The 18,426-nt window shown below is 27.0% G+C and overlaps 1 protein-coding gene across 3 annotated transcripts; it reads left to right on the forward strand.

The window, feature by feature from the left end:
- Positions 1–1,164: 1,164 nt before the first annotated feature.
- On the forward strand, positions 1,165–18,414 carry LOC117174530. Of its 3 annotated transcripts, none has more exons than XM_033363731.1 (10): positions 1,165–1,487; positions 5,180–5,259; positions 5,330–5,576; positions 8,656–9,147; positions 11,125–11,258; positions 13,610–13,781; positions 13,885–14,011; positions 14,084–14,133; positions 14,426–14,560; positions 18,175–18,414. In XM_033363731.1, exons 1-10 carry the CDS (start codon positions 1,283–1,285, stop codon positions 18,270–18,272), a joined length of 1,740 nt encoding a protein of 579 aa, XP_033219622.1. In that variant the 5' UTR covers positions 1,165–1,282; the 3' UTR covers positions 18,273–18,414. The 3 variants fall into 3 exon arrangements, with proteins under 3 accessions (XP_033219622.1, XP_033219623.1, XP_033219624.1); XM_033363732.1 differs by having other exon boundaries at positions 11,128–11,258; XM_033363733.1 differs by lacking the exon at positions 14,426–14,560.
- Positions 18,415–18,426: the final 12 nt, after the last annotated feature.

Here is an 18,426-nt window from a genome sequence, read left to right on the forward strand (position 1 = left end):
CATTATCACTATTAGTCTAGTGGAATATTTAATAACATTGTTTCATTAATTTGTTATTGTTTAAACAAATGGAATTTGTTTAAACAGTTTTTTTCGAAAATTTGTTTTTTTTCCTAAAAATAATTACTGTTGGTCTCGTGGAGTATTTATTAACATTAGTTTATTAATTTTCATTCGTTTAAACAAATGAAATTTTTTGTATTAAAAATTATTAATATTTCGTCAGTGGAATATTTTTCAACATTGTTTGATTAATTAAAAAAAATGTTCTTTCAAATTATTACTTAAATATTACTGATAAATTAATTATCACTAAACTAATTGTTAATCAGTAATCAATCATTACTGATAAATATTCCACTAGACCCGCAGCAATAATTTTTATTTAAGAAAAAAGTTGAAACGAAATTATTTAATTTCCATTTAATTAATTACATTAGTTTAAAAAATGCAAAATAATTGAACTAATGTTAATAAATATTCCACTAGACCAATAGTAATAAGTTTGAGGGAAAAACGAATTTTCAAAAAAAAAATTATTCAAACAAATTTCATTTGTTTAAACAATTAGAAATTGATGATCCAATGTTATTAAATGTTGCACTAGACTAATAGTAATAATTTTAAGGGTGAAAAAACAAATTTTGGAAAAAATATTTAAACAGATTCCATTTGTTTAAATAATCAAAAATAATTACCAATTGATAATAAATATTCCACTAGACGATTAGACCAATGGTTATGATTGTAAGTAAAAAAAGACCCTAAAAAATTATCCCAAAAGCTAAACAAAGTTTTTTTTGCCATGCATTTTACATGGTAAACTTTAAATGAAAACCGGCACCTGCTAAAATTAAAATAAAAAGAAAAAATTAGAAAATTTCTTTTTTCGTATTTGGAATGAAATGAGGCGGATCGTTGCCCTCTAAAAAATAAAGCATTTTTGAGCCACTCCATTGCGCAACCTCTAGATATAATTATTTTTAAAGAAAAAAAAGAATTTATTTTGCAGTAAATTCGAACAAGTTTGGTGTCACTATGCAAAAAAATTCTAGAGAAAAAAACGTTTTTAATTCATTTTTGGACCACCCTATTCATCATCTCGTTCTTTAAAATTTCCGTTAATCTTTCGTTTGTTTCAAACTAAGATGTATTTTTCAGCTACACTATAAAATGTCAAAGTATATGTCAAATTTTATTCTATTTTATTCTTAGTGAATTTTGAAAAAGGTGTCATCGAAAGTGTTTGGGAAATGAATAATCATTGAAGGAAACTTTGGAAATGTCCGAATTTAGCAAGGATGCTTCAAGAAGCTTGCTTTCACCACCCAGATCGTTAATGAATCTTGAGGATGCTGAAGAAGTATGGACAATAATAACCAAGAGGTATCCAAAAGCTGCACCCCTTTTGTGTGAAATGGAATCAGTACTTGATCACGCAGAAGACCTTCTTGAGCAACTAAAATCACCCAGCGACCTGGGAATCGGTACAATCCTGCTAAGACAACAAAAATCGTACGGGCTCTCTTTCGGGCACCACACTATATATTAAACATTCTTATTCTTTCAAAAAAATAATCAATTGATTTATTTATAAAACTTTTTTTCCTAAGCTTACCCAGTGGGCATAACATTTGGCGATGTCTTTACGACATCTTTACGACATCTTTACGACAATTTTACGATAGTCTATGTCCATGTCGTTAAGGTGTTTTTACGATATCGTAAACACATCGTATGATCTGAGGATGCCTTTACGATATCGGAAAGACACCAAAACTACACGGACATAGGATGCCGTAAAAATGTCGTAAAGATGTCGTAAGTATGTCGTAAAGACGTCGCTAAATTTCGTGCCCACTGGATACAATCAAAAATAAAAATTAAATCAAATCAAAAATTGAATTTGAATATGTATTTAAAAACCGCTTTTACGAAAGATGGAGAGTTTAAAAGGAACTGTTTTTAAAAATATTTTCAAATTATTTTTAAAAATTTCAAATTTTATAAGAGGGCAGAAAGAAATAAAAAAATATATTTATCAGGTATAGCCGCAATTTAAAAAAATAGTTCAGATATTACTTTTGGTCGAAAAAGATCCCTTGAATGTTTTTAAAGTTTAAAAATTTTTTTTGCGAGGGGGGGGTTAGTGGTATTTAGAAATTTTTGCCTGTATCGTTTTTAATAACAAACAATAATATCATATTTTAGAGAAAAAAAGACTTTTTATCAAGCTACAATCTAGATCTAGATTACTTATTTTCAATTCACGAAAAATGTCTTTCATGAAATTATTCAATTTACATTTAGGTTTTTAAAAAAATGTCTCCATCGTTCCACTGGGAATCGAACCACAGAACTTCCGAATCCTTTTCAGAAATACAACGCATTATTTTACCAGGTGTTACATATTTAAGTTTTTCGAGAAATCTGTATTATCATCAGAGAATAAAAGAAATTATTAACGTCTTTTTAGACTAGATCGAGCTATGAATTTAAAAAAATTTTAATCACATTTTTTCTGAAAAAATACATTATTTTGCCAGATGTATTCTAGTCTGAAAATACGTTAATAATTTCTGTTATTCTCTGATGATAATACAGATTCCTTCATAAAATTAGTTCTGTTCTAACAGAAAAATACGCCTCTATATTTTTGAAAGTAAAAAAATTATTTTACTTAGTTCTTAGGTCATTTCAAAAAATCAAAAGGTTTTTCAGTAAAAGTTGTAAAATATCTATAAACGAGACCAAAAAAATATTTATGTGAAAAACATTTTCGTTCATTTGAGATAAGACTTTTTACCAACCAAATCCGGAATAATACATTTTGGTTAATATTTCGAAAATTTGTAACTTGATCAAAAATGATTTTTTCCATAAGATGATTCAGGGCATTTTTTTAGTAACAGAAACTCAGGTCTGTTCTATACCTATTTCATGTTTCTAAAGTTTCTTGAAGGCTTTAAAAATCTTTTAGAGTATTTCTAAAGATTTAAATAATTTTTTAAAGAATTCAATAATTAATTCAAATTATTTAGTTTAAATAAATAAATAAATAATATAAAGGGGTTTTGAAGGATTTTGAAGATTTTAAATTATTTTGATAAATTCCAAGGAATTTTATACAGCTTTGAGGAGTTTCAATGAATTTCGAAAAATTTCAAATATTTTAATGTATTTTTAAAAATTCCGAGAATTTTATTAAAGTTTCAGAAAATTATCATGGACTTTAATTGGTTTGAAAGGATTTGCAATATTGTAGGGTATTCTAAATTATTTCAACAAAGTTTGATTTATTTCAGAAATTTAATAGGATTTTTGAGGATTTCTAATATTTTAGGTTATTTAAAAATATTCCAAGGCATTTTTAAGAGCTTTAACATAATTTAACAGATTTGTGAAAAATTTTCTAGAACTTAGGAAGATTTAAAAAAATTTTACAAGACCTATAATTTATTTGAATTTACTCTGATTTTTTTTATTTATCCTGATTTTTTAAATTCTTTGACATTTTATTTTAATTACTTAAATTCTTTGAAATCCACTTAAATCTACTCAATTCAATTGTTATTAAAAGTTTTGTTTCTAATTCTTAGGCATTTAATAAAATTCTCTTGAATTTTTGTTAACTCATTTAGGACTCAATTTTGTCATATTTTTTTATTTCCTGATTCATTTAAATTTTCTTTAATTCAATTTGCATGCTTATTAATTTCATCCAATACTTCTCGTTTCCTTTCAATCTTGTTGAACTCAATCTTATTGCACTGAAATCCTAGAATTTGTTGTATTATTTTCGGGCTGTAGCTGCCCTGAGTGTAATAAATTAAAGATTAAAAATTGGTTTATTTTATTTAAAAAAGAAATATTATTTTTTTCATTAAAATATAAATGGTATGAGGAAATGAAAAATTAGTCAGAAAAAAATCAGGGAAAAGTCCGCAAATTTTGAAATTGAAGTATTGTGTTACGGAATATGTGGATAAATAAAATTATATAGGATCGACAAAAAATAGCACAGTATAATAATATAATAAGGATAAAAATTTTAATAACAAAACTTTGAAACTTCCAATTTAAAATTCGTAATTTAAAATTAGGCGTAACAAAAATTGTTTCTATTTTTTATAATTGTTCAGTCTCTAAAATCTAAAAAAGGAATTGTCCTGGTTTATAAAGGCTGTACCATTTAGTCTAATCTTATTGTAAAACATAGCAAAATTTATTGGTTCGAAAACTCGCTTTTCAAAAAATTCTTTTTCAAACTAAATTTTTTAATGAAATTTTTTGCCAATTTAATTTTTTAAAATTTTATTGAACCACAAAAATTATTTTTTAATCTTTTCATTTCAAAATAAATATATTTCAATTGATTACATCGGTTTTATAGTTGATACAATAATTTTTGGCAATTTGAAAAGAAAAATACTAAGATTATTTAAATTGTTTGGGGCCAGAAAAAAGTACTGGTTGACATCTGGAAAAAGTAAAAAAATTGAAATCTGTTATTACCTAGATTACTGAAATCCACAAAAAAATAAATTGCCAACATTGTAAAACTTCTTAAAAGAAAATATCTTCTGTTCAGTTTTTAGATTCCAAATTAAGAAATGTTTCCTAATGGTTAAAAATAATGACAATTTTTCTGTATGTACATTTTTACAAGAGAACAGTAATACAATTTTAGAGTAAAAGAAGTTTTGTGAACATATTTTCATCTTGAATTGAAGAATCATGCAAATATTTTGCTTTCATACAAAAAATTGATTATTGTGATTTTGAAATTTTAGGATATTGGATTTTTTCGATTTTGGAACGCTTCAAAACAGATGAAAAAATCTTATTGAAAGAAAAATAATAGCATGTTCCTTTGATTCAAACGGCAGAAATTTAAATTTCGGAATATTTAACTTAATCAAAAAAAAAACATGTGGAAAAGCAAGGTTTATTTTTATATAACAATATTTTAATCACGCTCAATATTAAAAGTATTTATTCCTTACATTTGAAAATGTAAATCTGTATCATTTTAAATTTTTAAACTGATTGAAGCCTTATAAATAATTCTAGACGACTTAAATCATGAAAAATTCTACATTTTCAAAATTTAAATATGAACTTTGATTAGATTATTGATCACTAACTAATTATTTGAATTTCATGTTTTCTTTCGAAGTATTTTCAACTGAGGAGTCATTGAATGATAAGCAATCTGAAGAAACAGTTTCAGATCAATCTAATTTATGTGATCAATCCGTAAGTAACCATTTACAAATTCTTCAGATATTTTCCAATTGTTGTATTATTAATAATTTATTCAACTTAGTTAGCCAAAGATGATGTAGGCAGCATACCAAGTGTACTCGAAACAGAAGTGTACAATTTAGATTATTTAACTTTAACTGAAACTGCCTACAAAAATAATAAAGTATCTTTTATTAACGAGGATTCAAAAACAAATACGACTTTATTTTGTACAACAAGTACAGTCAGTGAAAGAGATTCCTTTTTTGATGAACCGAGGGATGATGAGCTAAAAGATGTAGAAAAATCTCTCCAACAGCATTCAGAAGGTGAGAAATAATTTTTTAATGCAATGTGGATTGAAATATTTAGATACCTTCCTTCTTTATTTATAATGAATCCATTTTTGACATTACTATTTTTTTTATTAGATCCTCTACACCTTTCCCATCTTTCCGTACACTCCTCACCCAATCCATCCTCCCTTAAAATCTTTACTACATTCTCTTTTAAGCTTCCTTTATCCTTATTCCTTCTTCTACATCCTTCCCGTACATGCTCCTATGTTTCCTATTCCCATTTACAGATTATTACCTTTTTTTTTATTCTTCACTCTTTCCTTTTCCAATATATCCCTTCCCTTAGCTAGTTTCTCAATATAAAACTTCTCACATAATCCATCTTTCTGTAAAACCTTTACCAAATTCTCTTTACAGCTTCCTTTATCTTTAATTCTTTTTCTACATCCTTCCCATACATGCTCCAATCTTTCCTCTACTTTCTTTCTTTCTTCCCTCTATCTCTTTCCAATACGTCCCTTCCCTTAACTCTTTTCACAATCTAAATCTCTTCACACAATTTATCCTCCACTAAAGCTTAACCACATTCCCTTTTCAGCTTCCTTTATTTTTAATTTTTCTTCTATATCCTTCCCATACATGCTCCAATCTTACCTCGCTCCATTAACAGATTCTTCACTTTTATTTTTTCTTAATTCACTCTTTCTCTTTCCAATACATTCTTTCATTTAACTCGTTTCCCAATCTTAATCTCCTTACACATTTCAGCCTCCCCTGAAACCTTGGCCACATTCTCTCTCCAGCTTTCTTTATCTTTAATTCTTCTTCAATATCCTATCCGTACATGCTCCCATATTTCCTCTTCCCATTGACGGATTATTCACTTTTATTTTTTTCATACTTCACTCTTTCTCTTTCCAATACATCCCTTCCCTCAACTCGTTTCCAAATCTAGATCTCCTCACACAATCCTCCATCCTCTAAAACCTTTATCTCATTCTCTTTCCAGTTTCCTTTATTTTCAATCCTTCTTCTACATCCTTCCCATACATGCACAAATATTTCCTCTTCCCATTCACAGATTCTTCACATTCATTTTTTTTATTCTTAACTATTTCTCTTCACTATTGCTCATACCTTTTCTCAACACTTTGGTACAACTTTACTAATATCTTAATCCATTTATTATATTTTTATTCTTGAATTATTCCCGTTACCACCCTTTCCCTGCCTCTTCCTCCTAATTCTTAATGGTTCACTCCAGTCTCCAATATCCTAATCCCTATAAACTCCGTTCTTTTTTCCCATCCCATTAATTCTATCACTCTTCCGCTCCTTTCTTCTACCTCCTTCAAACTTTTTTGTTCACTTCCCTCACTTTCCCTTCCTTAGCTCCTCCTTAAACTCATATGCCTTCTTTCCTGATGTAATACTTATTTCATTCCGTTGTGCTTCTTCTGTCACCATATATGCAAGCGTCCTCCAATCTACTCCTAGTTATATACCAGCGTATAAGATAACCAGATTCTCCTTCTCCGATCATTTTTAAACCTTCTTGTTCCTTTTCGCCATATCGGTTTAATTACCACTGTCACTTTATTATCCTTTCTCTTATATAATCTCGATTAAATCAACCTTTCCAACCTTTCAACTCATCTCAACTTTTTTTAAACCTCAGTACATACGTCTATTCTAAATTTAAATTTAACTTTTCCCAACTTTATCATTTACAATCTTGTAATTAAGCCTAATATTCTTTCTTAACCTTCTGTCCTAACACATCCCTGTACTGTTCCCTTAACTTCTTCAAAATCTAATATTAATATATTAAATGAAAAAGGGGTCGAGGGATCACCTTGTCTTAGTTATCTTTCTTTCCACAAATTCCTTCTTTATAAACTTTAACCTCTTCCTCTCCACCTTGTATTTTTTCACTAACGATACCACTACTCCTTCTTTCCATAACTCTGGCCACCCCTATCCTCTCCATACTCTATTGCACATTAATTAGACCCATTCCCTTAGTTATTTCCTCCCATATTTTCTTACCGTGTTTCTACCTCTGCTAGCAAATCTATTAGATATTTTTTTTCCATTCTATCAGCCCGATATCCCGGCTTACTCTCTTGCTTCTTGTCTCTCTCTATTGATTACTTTACAAACCTCTTCTTCTATCTAACCTTCTTCACTTCTTCTTCATATATTTGATTTCTCCCATCGTTTTTTTTTATTACACATCTCAGGATACTCCTGCTCATTTCTCATATATTCTTTTCCTGATACTTTTTCTTTTTCTCTATTATCTTGATTTGCTTTTCACTTTCTTCTTCTCTTTACATTCCTCATCCCATGCTCTAACTTGTCATCCACTTGTTCTCTAACATCATTTTTGCTTATGTCCTCAAATACTCTTTTTATCCCTCCTATCACTATTTTCATCTCTTCCTTTATATTTTTCTCTCCTATTATGATATTCTTGACATATTCCTTAAACTATTCTTTTCCGCCTTTTTCCCAATCCTCTCTTCCTGTTCTTCTTACTTTTTCTCTCTTCTTATCCTTATTGTTATTACTCTTTTCTTCCTCTAATGTCCCTATTAGGTATTAATTATATGAATATATGTAATCGTCTACCTTTAGTAGTCTACCTTATCATCCACTATCAAACGAGTTCGGACGAACCCAGTCTGAAGTTGCGCACCAAACTTAGGCTCAGCCTCGTCGTTACGAAGAAGTGCCACATGGCGAGAAATGGTGGGAGAGCACGTACACGCGGGGCACATGCGTCGCGGAAAACTGCTGCATAGGGGAATTTTTGGGAGAGCAAAGTATGTGTCTGGCTTAAGCGTGCTCTCCCACAATTTCCCCTTGCGGTGGTTCCCCGCAACTTCCGACTGGGCTCGTCTGCTCTCGACTATCACAATCAATTACAGTTCCCTTATCTCCTCTTGAGCATCCTTTTCATCATTGTCCTCTATATTTCCATTTAGTATAAACCATCCCATCTTCTCCAGGCTTCTTAACTATTTCTATCCCTTGCCATTCGGTGTCTAATCTTCTAGATAACTTTCTTTTACAAGCAATCTCCATTATTAAACTTAATTTTCAGATTGCAAAAAAACAGAATGTCTTAAAAGTGCGACGAGAGATGACAATGACGCTGTAAATTATAATAAAGGTTCAAGACCATCTTCTGCGTCAAAAATATTTGGAAAATCCGTTGTCCCAAGGTTGCCTCAATCTCCAAGGCGACAGAGAACACATAGCGAAGGACCAAAAATTGATAAAAACGCTATTCCAAAATCAAATGAGGGTCCTCGCAAACATTCGAGTGTGACTGGAGTATCAATCCCTCATTTTAAGAAAGTAATTGAGACGATTAAATCGAAGGAAATGGCTAAAAAATCAGAAATTTTAAAAACTGAAATAAAACCACAGGAGAAGTTAGAAGAGGTCACAGATATCATTCGAATGAAAATAAAAGATTCTGCAAGCATTGATGATTGGGATAAAATTGTTGGAAATTCTTCCAAGTCTTGTGAAACTTCGGCTTTAACTAATACATTTACATTGGATAGGAATTGTCAATCCCAGTTGATAAGTGAATATTAACTTCTATTATATAAATAACTTAATTAATTATTAATGTTGATTTGTTTATAGGCACACGGGGGCCTCGAGATGGGCCTGGCGCACAGTGCGCAAATTCCATAACCAGATTTCAACGGGTTTAAAAAAAATAGAATTTAATCAAATTCCTCAACAAATTTTATAGCCGATTTTTGAAAAAAATTTAATAGTTTTTTATTTAATAATATGTAATACTTATCCTACTTCACCGATTCCTACTATACCTATTCCTGCTTTATCGATCCCTACTTTATTGATTCCTGCTTAACTGATCCCTACTTTACCGATCTCTACTTCACCAATCCCTACCTTACCAATCCCTACTTTACCGATACCTACTCTATCGATCCCTACTTTACCAAAATAAATTTTGCAATAACTACGTCCACACGAATTGACATTTGAGATATCAAGTTGAAAATTTGGGAAATTAATACGACGGAATGTTTTTGTCGTCCTAAATTTCTGAAAAATAAAAAAATCTAATTTTGGAAATTTTTTCGTATTTTCGGAAGTTTGAAAGCATAAAAACGTTCTTAAGTGCCTCGAAATTAATTTCCCCAATTTCCAACTTTAATATCCCAATTCGTATAAACGTGCAAAAAAATGTCTGTAGGGGTTGGGTATCCAATAAAAATTGATAATTTTTTAAATAATATTAATTAACAAATGCTATATTTCCCTATTTTTAGACCTACAAACCTTAGTGGTTTCAAAGTAATTAATCTACTTCTTTTAAATATCTTTTCAAACTGCTAAATTTTTCTTAATTTTTTTTAAACCGTTTCTCTAAATTTTTTAAATCTTTTAAAATTTCTTTTAAATTATTTTAAAATATTTTGTTAAAATTAATTTCTCATAATAAAAAATCTTTTTAAATTTTTAGAAAATCTTTTCATTCTCTTGAAACCTTTAAAAATTGTTAAAAAGTTGCTTTATTTAATTTTTCAAAATCTACATTTAGTTTTTAATTTGTTGAAATCCTTCGAAGTCTTGGATTATTTTTTAATCTTTTCATAATTACTGAATAGCTCTTAAATTTACGCGATTTTTTTTTTAATTTGTAAAAATTAAAAATTTGCGTTTTAAAATTTTCTACACTCTTTTTTAAAATTGTAGTGCATAATTTGAAATTCTTTTCAATTTTCTAAGAAAATCCGTTTTAAGAAAAAAAATAGTTTGAAATTCACACAATCTAATTATTTTTGAACTTATCTAAAGTTCTGAAAAGCTTGTTTACATAATTTAAGATAATTCACTTTTTAACAAAAAATTCAAAATCTTTCAAAATAAACAAAGTTTAATTTTTCAAATTTTTTTTGACAGAGTTTTAAATCCTAAAAAATTTCAATTAGAAACATAAGAAACATTTAGAAATAAATTTCATTATTTCCATAACATTGTATGCGAGATTTTGTAACTACAACTTTTTAAGAAAAGGATTTAAAAACATTTTAAAACTATTTTTTTAGAGGAATATTTAAATTGCAGGAAAAATTAAAATTATTTTAAAAATTATATAGGTCGTTTAAAAAAGATCCCAGCAAGATTAAAAAATTTTAAAAACTTCAAAGAATTGGAAACAAAGTGTAAACCTTGGTGGTTTAGAAAAAGAATTTAGAACGATTCAAATACTTTTTTAGAATAACGCTTCGAGCTCTATTGCTGCTAGTATTTCTCGAATATTTGTAACTTAATAAATCACAAAATAAATAGTAACTATAAAAAGTCACAATAGTAATTTTATTTAATTTAACTGAGAAATTCTACATTCAGAAGCAATAACTAGTTTATTTTAAAAAGTAATAAACAATGTAAAATATTTTTCTTTCCTATCCAAATGTTGTTTTTTTTCAACAACAGAAAAAATTCCAGCACCCTAATATATATAGAATAGTTCAATATTTTTTTCAAATATCATTCATAGCAAATAATAAATATTTTTAAGAAGTATCACCGGACCGATTCATCAACAAAACTAACGATTCCGAAACACCAACCACAAAACCCATTGCTGCGGAAGCAAATTTTAAAATTCAGTCGAAACTAGGCAATAATCAGAAAACCGAAAAAACAGTAAAAGTGCGTATTAAGTTTTTACTTTATTTTTTAATTGATAAAAATAAATACTTTCAATTGATATTTTTGCCATCAGGTGCAGTGCATAAATTCTATTGGATTAAAAATGAAATTGGTTAAAAACGAATACGTTTTAGTTGAAGATTCAACCGTTTTGTTAAAAATTCGTGGTTTCAAGATTAAATTAAATTAAATTTTAATTAAATTTAAATTATTTGAAAAAATTTTAATTAAATTAAATTTTAATATTTTTGTTTAAAAAGCCAACTATTAAATTTGTTATTGAAAATTTTTCTTGTTTGTTCATAATTCTACTATTTTGTTAAACATTAATCTTTTTGAGTAGAAAATTGATTAAAAATAAAGTTTTCTGTTGAAAATTTCACTGTTTTCTGGAAAATTTATATTTTTGGCTAAAAAATTTAAAAATTTTGTGAAAAAACTAATACCTTCATTACAAATTTATGGTTTTTGTTCAAAAATTGTCTTGCATAGTAGAAAATACTTTTTTTGGTTAAAAATGCAACTGTTTGGTTCAAAATTAAACTATTTTAGTTAAGACTTTGAGTATTTTCTTAAAAATTAGTTTTTGATGGTAAAATCTAACCGTTTTTCTTTTTTTTTTTTTTAATTTTTTTTTTTTTAATATTTTAAATTTCATGTTTTTGTGTGAAGGTTTGCAATTTTAGATGTAAATTCGTTTTTTTTTCAAATAAAAAATCAACTTTTCAAAATAAAAATTTAAATATTTTGTTGACAATTTTACTCATTATTTTTAAATTAACTTTTTTGCTGAAAATTCTTAATCTAGGGCTTAATACTCAAATCTTTTGTTACGAATTCGTATTTTTTGGTAGAAAATAAACTTTTGGTTTACAAATCTAATTGATTGGTTGAAAATTCAGATGTTTAGATTGAAAATTAATGTATGTTCTTAAAAATTTGAATGTTTGGTTAAAATTTGTCTGTTTTTAATTTAAAATAAACAAATTTGATGTAGATATTGCATTATTTCAAGTTCAAAATGCAACTATTTAATTAAAAATTAGTTTTTTTTGTTAAAAATTAATCTTTAAAAATTATAATTTGACAATCAGGTTGCAAATTCCCATGTTTATAAGAAAATTCGCTTTTTTGACTGAAAATTATTTTTTATGTTGAAAATCTAATTATTCTATTAATGGTTGAAAATTTATCTTCTTTAGTTACAAAATTTAATTTTATGGTAAAAAATTCGTATTTCTGGTAGAATATTCAACTATTTACTATTTAGTTCTTTATCAACTTAAAAATATTTTTCATTGAAAATTCAATTCTGGTTGAAAATTCTTCTTTTTGATTTAAAATTCATCTCTTTTAATAGAAATGTTGACTTTTGGAATAAAAATGCAACATTCTCGTTGAGAACTAATATTTTTTATTTAAAGATTCAACTGTTTTGTTGAAAATTCATATTTTTTTAATCAATTCAACTGTTCTAAATTTTTAATCTTTTATTTTTGAAATATTAACTATTAAATTTTTCACTTAAAATACATCTTTCCAGTAAAAAATTAATCTTTTTGGTTATTTAACTCTTTAGTTTAAAATTAATTTAATTAGTGTTTAATTAATGTTTTTAATGTTTTTGCTTAGATTACAAATTCAATTCCTTGATTGACATTTTAACTACTTTTTGAAAAGATCATTTTTTAGGTTTAAGGTTTATAATCTTAGTCGAAAATTCGTTTTATTCTTGTTTTAAAAATTCTTTCTGAAAATTTAATTATTTTTTGTTAAAAATTCATCTTTTTAATTTAAAAATTCAACTATATAGGTATACCCAGTGGACACAAAGTATGGCGACGTCTTTACCACATCTTTACGACATCTTTACGACAACTTTATAACATCCTATATCTCTGTCGTTAAAGTGTCTTTGCGATATCGTAAATAAGTCGTATGATCTGACGATGGCTTTACGATATCGCAAAGACACCGAAACGACATGGACATAGGATGTCGTAAAGATGTCCTAAAGATGTCGCAACGATGTCGTAAAGACGTCGCCAAATTTCGTGCCCACTGGGTAGAAGGTCATACTTTTTGGAACAATATTTAATTATTTGGTTAAAGGTTGAAATATTTTGTTTATAATTCATCTTTTAGGTAAAAAATTAATCTTCTGGGAAGAGAATTAAAATATTTGGCATAAAATTAAACTGTTTAGTAGAAAATTCATATTTTTAGCTTAAAAATTTCACTATTTCAATTGAAATTAAAGTAATTTTGGATAAACCCGAATGTTAAAATAGATTTTTAAATAATTCAATTCCATGGGAAATTTGATTAAAAATAAAATTATATTTTTACAGACAGAAAACCAAGGGTGTGGAGATGAAAAAAATTCTGTAGCCTCTTTCGGTGAATCGCCTGTAATAATTTTGGAACAGTACGGAAAAATTTGTAATAAAAAAATTGACTACAATAAAAACGATGATCGAAAGGGTAAAATTGAGATTACATGTAGTTTTGCTAATTACAGAGGTGAACATTAATTTATTTTTCGTATATATTCCTATACGGAATTTTATACAAAATTCTTCAATTCAAATTTTTTTACTTTATTTATTTAACCGTTACTTTTCAGTGTCATCAGCTGGAAAAATACTAGAAATAGTTAAAAATGAAGCTGCTGCAAGAATGTTGCATATGCTAGCAATAAGCCAAATGGAAGAAAAAACGCCAGAAGGTCTTAAAGAATTTAGTCGACAAGAGTATGTGTTAATTAAATTATATAAGACTATTATGCAATGATTATTAATAAACTTTAACAAAATCTGTTTTAGAATGTTGGAAATCATGAACCTTAACAAAAGAGATACGTTTATACATTCAGGTAAAATACAAAAACAATTTCACGAAATAAAAAATCTTTTAATTGTCGCTATCATAAAAATAATAAATAATGAAAATAATTAAGCAGACCAAACTTACTGACGAAACAAGATTTTGTTCTGTGCTAAGTTACCGACATCAGGTAATTGAAATCTGCATTACCGACCGATGTTAATTACCTGATGTCGGTAACTTATCATGGAACATAATTTTGTTCGGTCGGTAAGTTACCCCGTACAACCATAGCTAAACTAATTTTTTTAAATTGAATACTTCAAAGATTAATATTTTAGTTAAAAAAGTGGCGATGGTGAAACTATATAATTTCTGTCTGGAAGAAAATCTACCTGAACCAGTGTATGATGTCAAACCTGATAAACAGTGTGGATTCTTGTCAATATGTAGAATTCTAGAGTATATTGGACAAGGTTCGTTTCACTTTTAAACAAACGAATTTTTCAGCAAAAAAATTTGTAAACAAAAAAATTAATTTTCTACAATAAAAGACGAATTATCAAAAAAATTAATTTGAAAAAAATTGCAAACAAATAGATGAACTTACATCGGAAAAATATTAATTTTCCACCTAAACTGTAATAGTTAAATTTTTTATCAAAAAATTTATTTTCAACCAACAAAACAACATTTTTTCATCAGAATAGTTGAATTTTTAACCAAAGAGATGAATTTTTGACTAAAATGATAAATTTTCAAATTGATGAGTGGAAGCTTCTAATGTGTCCCCTAAGGGTTTACATTTTTCTTACACCTTTTCTATTCCTTTACACACCCTCCACAAACTTACTTGGTGGTGGAAGGGGGACCTACAGTTTAAGGTGGGTTCCGAACCACCAAGAGCAACAGCCTTAAGTACTTAGAGAAAAACCTTTTTCTCTAGAGGTACCGGTCCCACGACTCTCCGGAGATGAACAACTCCCTTGCTAGGCTAGTGTTCACCGCATGGGCCACCGAGACTCTTCCAGAGTGCGAGGCGGGAATCGAACCCGCAAGCCGAAGGAGTGGGTCCAAAGCCTACGCTTTAGCCCCCACGACCATCGTCCCACTTCAATTTTCAAATTGAATAGTTAAATTTTTATTGAAAAAAATATGTTTTCAAGCAAGAAACAACGATGTTTTTAACAATGTATTTATTTTTTCAATCAAAGAGATGAGTCTCTACCTAAAATGATGATCGTTCAATTTAAATATTTAAATTTTCAGTCTTCACATATTTTTTCAACAACAAAAATTACATTTTAAACTAAATAGACCAATTTTGAACTAAAACTTTTAGTATTGGAACCAAAAAAAGTCTTTTTAACAAAATTGTTGAATTTTCCAGAAAGTATATTAATTTTAAACCAAAAGAGGTGAATTCTCAACGAAGAATTCCTTGGTTGTTATTTTAACCAAAAAGATAAATTTTAAAGCAAAATTTTGAATTTCATATAAAAGACGAAATTTCAGCAAAATACATGAATTTTCAACAATGAAAGACAAATTTTCACAACAAATAAAATAGTTCAATTTTTAGTTTATGTCAATTAATTTTTAACCAAAAAAACAAATTTGAAAAATAATATTTATATTTTCGACCAAAGAGATGAATTTTTCAATTTTTCACTAAAAAAGATACATTTTGAACTAAAAGTGGAATAGTTAAAATTTCAGTTGAAGAAATTAATTTTCAATCGAAAAAAACGAATTTTTAACATTTTGAACGTTTTGAACTAAAAGCAGAATAGTTCAATTTTCAGTTAAGAAAAATAATTTTATAACAAAAAAAAAGTTAAAAAAAATTCCATAGAAAAGTTGAATTTTCCACCAAAAATGAAAAGATTACATTTTCAGAGAAAAGTTGATCAGAACACAATGTGTTTTCCAAAAAATAGTTATATTTTCAAGCAGAGATTAATTTTCAGCTAAAAAAGATACATTTTGCACTAAACGCGGAATATTTAAATTTTCAGTCAGAGAAATTAATTTTCAACCAAAAATAAAACGAATTAAAAAAAGTTTTAATATAATAGTTGAATTTTACACAAACAATGGAATGTTTAAGTTTTAGGTTCTAAAATTAGGTAAAAAATAAAATTAGTTTTTAACAAAATGTTAAATTTTTAAATAATCAAATGAGTTTTCAACGAAAAAAAAATTTGTATTAAAGAATGGAATATAGTTGAATTTTTGGTTTAGGAAATTTATAACGAATTTATTTTCTACAATAAAATTTTAACGAAATACATGAATTTTCAACTAAAAAATATCATTTTTCCACCAAAATTCATTTATTAAATATTTAGTTAAAAAATTAATTTTGAACTTTAGAGGTCAATGTTTAATTAAAATGAAAAATCTTTAAATGGAATATTTAAATTTTCAGTAGAAAAATATATTTTAACCAAAAAGATAGATTTAAAAAAAAAATAGTTAAATTCTCAACTAAATAGATAAATTTCCAATGAAAATGATACATTTTTAACCAAAAAAGGACTTTCTGACTAAATTGCTTATTTTTCTACAAAGTAGATTTAATTTTAATCTGATTAATTAATTTTCAAGTGAGAAAGACAGATTTGCATCAAAAATGAAATAGTTTAATGTTCAGTTAAAAAAGTTTATTTTTACCAAGAACGAATTTCAACAAAATTTTTAAATTTTCAATAAAGATAAAAACTTTGAACTGAAAGGAAAATGGTTCAAATTTTCACTGCGGAAATTAATTTTTAGTCAAAGGATAAATTTTCAACCAATAATATTATTTTTGAAGCAACGAATCTCAATTTTGTAGCAAAATACTGTAATTTTCAACTGCAGAAGATAAATTTTCACGAAAAATGAAATAGATACAGTTTAATGAAAAAAATCTAATTTTCAATCAAAATAAATGAATTTGTACTAAAATATTAAAAGACTAACTTTCAAAAAATTGTAAAATCTTATACAAAGTAGATCAATTTTTCACCAAAATCTTATTTTTAAGAAATAAGATTGCTTTTCTACCAAAAAAAAACAAATGTTTACGAAAATATTTGAATTTTTAACAAAAGAAGTCTATTTATAAGAAAACCGAAATAGTTCAATTTTCAGTCAAGAAAAATATATATTTTTTAATTTCAAGGATGACTTCAATTACACTGGATTACAGTGCATAAAAAAATCCAGATATAACATGTCGAAACTGTTTTTTCTTCCATCGACCGTTTTAATTTTGAATGAGTACTTTAGCAAATTTTAGCAAACATATTCGATCTCGTTGCCCACGATCAAATCAAATAAAAAATATTTTTAAAAACACGTAAAAAATAATTTAAAGAAAAATCTTGAATCCTGAAGACCCTAATGAAGAATCTGAATAAATGGATAATAAAAATCTGAAAATTTGGGCCTAGGTATTATTAATTTTTTAAACTCAGATTCAAACAAAGTTTTTGCACATTATTGAAAAATATCTGGATAAATGTGAAATATATTTGAATATATTGATTTTAAAATTTTGTAGTCAAAAAATGTCTTGTCTTGACATTATTTTTGTAACTTAAATTGTTTCAGAAAAAAATTTGAAAATTTGGTTTCATTAAAAATAATTTTCTGACGATAAAAATTTAGTAGCCTACTAAAAACTCGCAGGAAGTTTCCCTTTTACGAACATATATTTTCCTTAGATATTGAACAGAAATTGTGGGTATTTCCATAAGCCAAGAGTGAAGAGAATTTTTTTGTTTATGAAAATTGAATTTTTTTATTTTTCCTGAAAATGTTGCAAGATATAAATGAGTAAGAGAACTTGTTGTAGATCAAAAATTATCTAAATTTAAAGACAAAATTTAGGATTTTTAAAAAGCAAAACCAAAAATTCAAAAAAAGCATAACTTCTAATTCTTTTGCAAAAATCGCATTAATACGTTTTGCCTAATATCCTCCAAAAAACAACTTATTTCGTCCATGAGAGATTCTACAACTTCAAGTTTAGAGTTGTTTCACCTTCGATTCTCTTTTACAAATTTTTTATCACTACTTACAATTTGTTTAATTATTTCAGGTTCAGGGCGTGCCGAAGGAACAGCCAAAGAGAAAGCTGCCGAAGATTTTTACAAGAAACATTTTCAAAAACTCAAAAACGAATTAAAGGATCAATAATCTCAAATACATCCGCATAAATAATTCCATAGAAGAAAACACTCAAGGGTGAAAATAATAGACCAATGCACTTACAAAGGAAATTTATTTTAAAACAAAAAGAGCATAATTTTATTTTTTTAATAAATTCACTGTAAACATTAAAAATCGAAAA

The sequence above is a fragment of the Belonocnema kinseyi genome, chromosome 6 (assembly GCF_010883055.1).
Source record: "Belonocnema kinseyi isolate 2016_QV_RU_SX_M_011 chromosome 6, B_treatae_v1, whole genome shotgun sequence".
NCBI lineage: Eukaryota > Metazoa > Arthropoda > Insecta > Hymenoptera > Cynipidae > Belonocnema > Belonocnema kinseyi.

What these genes read in the sequence shown, in the direction of transcription:
- LOC117174530 (XM_033363731.1), top strand. Translation starts at nt 1,283, where the DNA reads ATGTCCGAATTTAGCAAGGATGCTTCAAGAAGCTTGCTTTCACCACCC. An exon ending in AAACCGAAAAAACAGTAAAA is followed by an intron (nt 11,259 to 13,609) that starts GTGCGTATTAAG and finishes ATATTTTTACAG; the next exon opens with ACAGAAAACCAAGGGTGTGG. An exon ending in AGATACGTTTATACATTCAG is followed by an intron (nt 14,134 to 14,425) that starts GTAAAATACAAA and finishes TTAATATTTTAG; the next exon opens with TTAAAAAAGTGGCGATGGTG.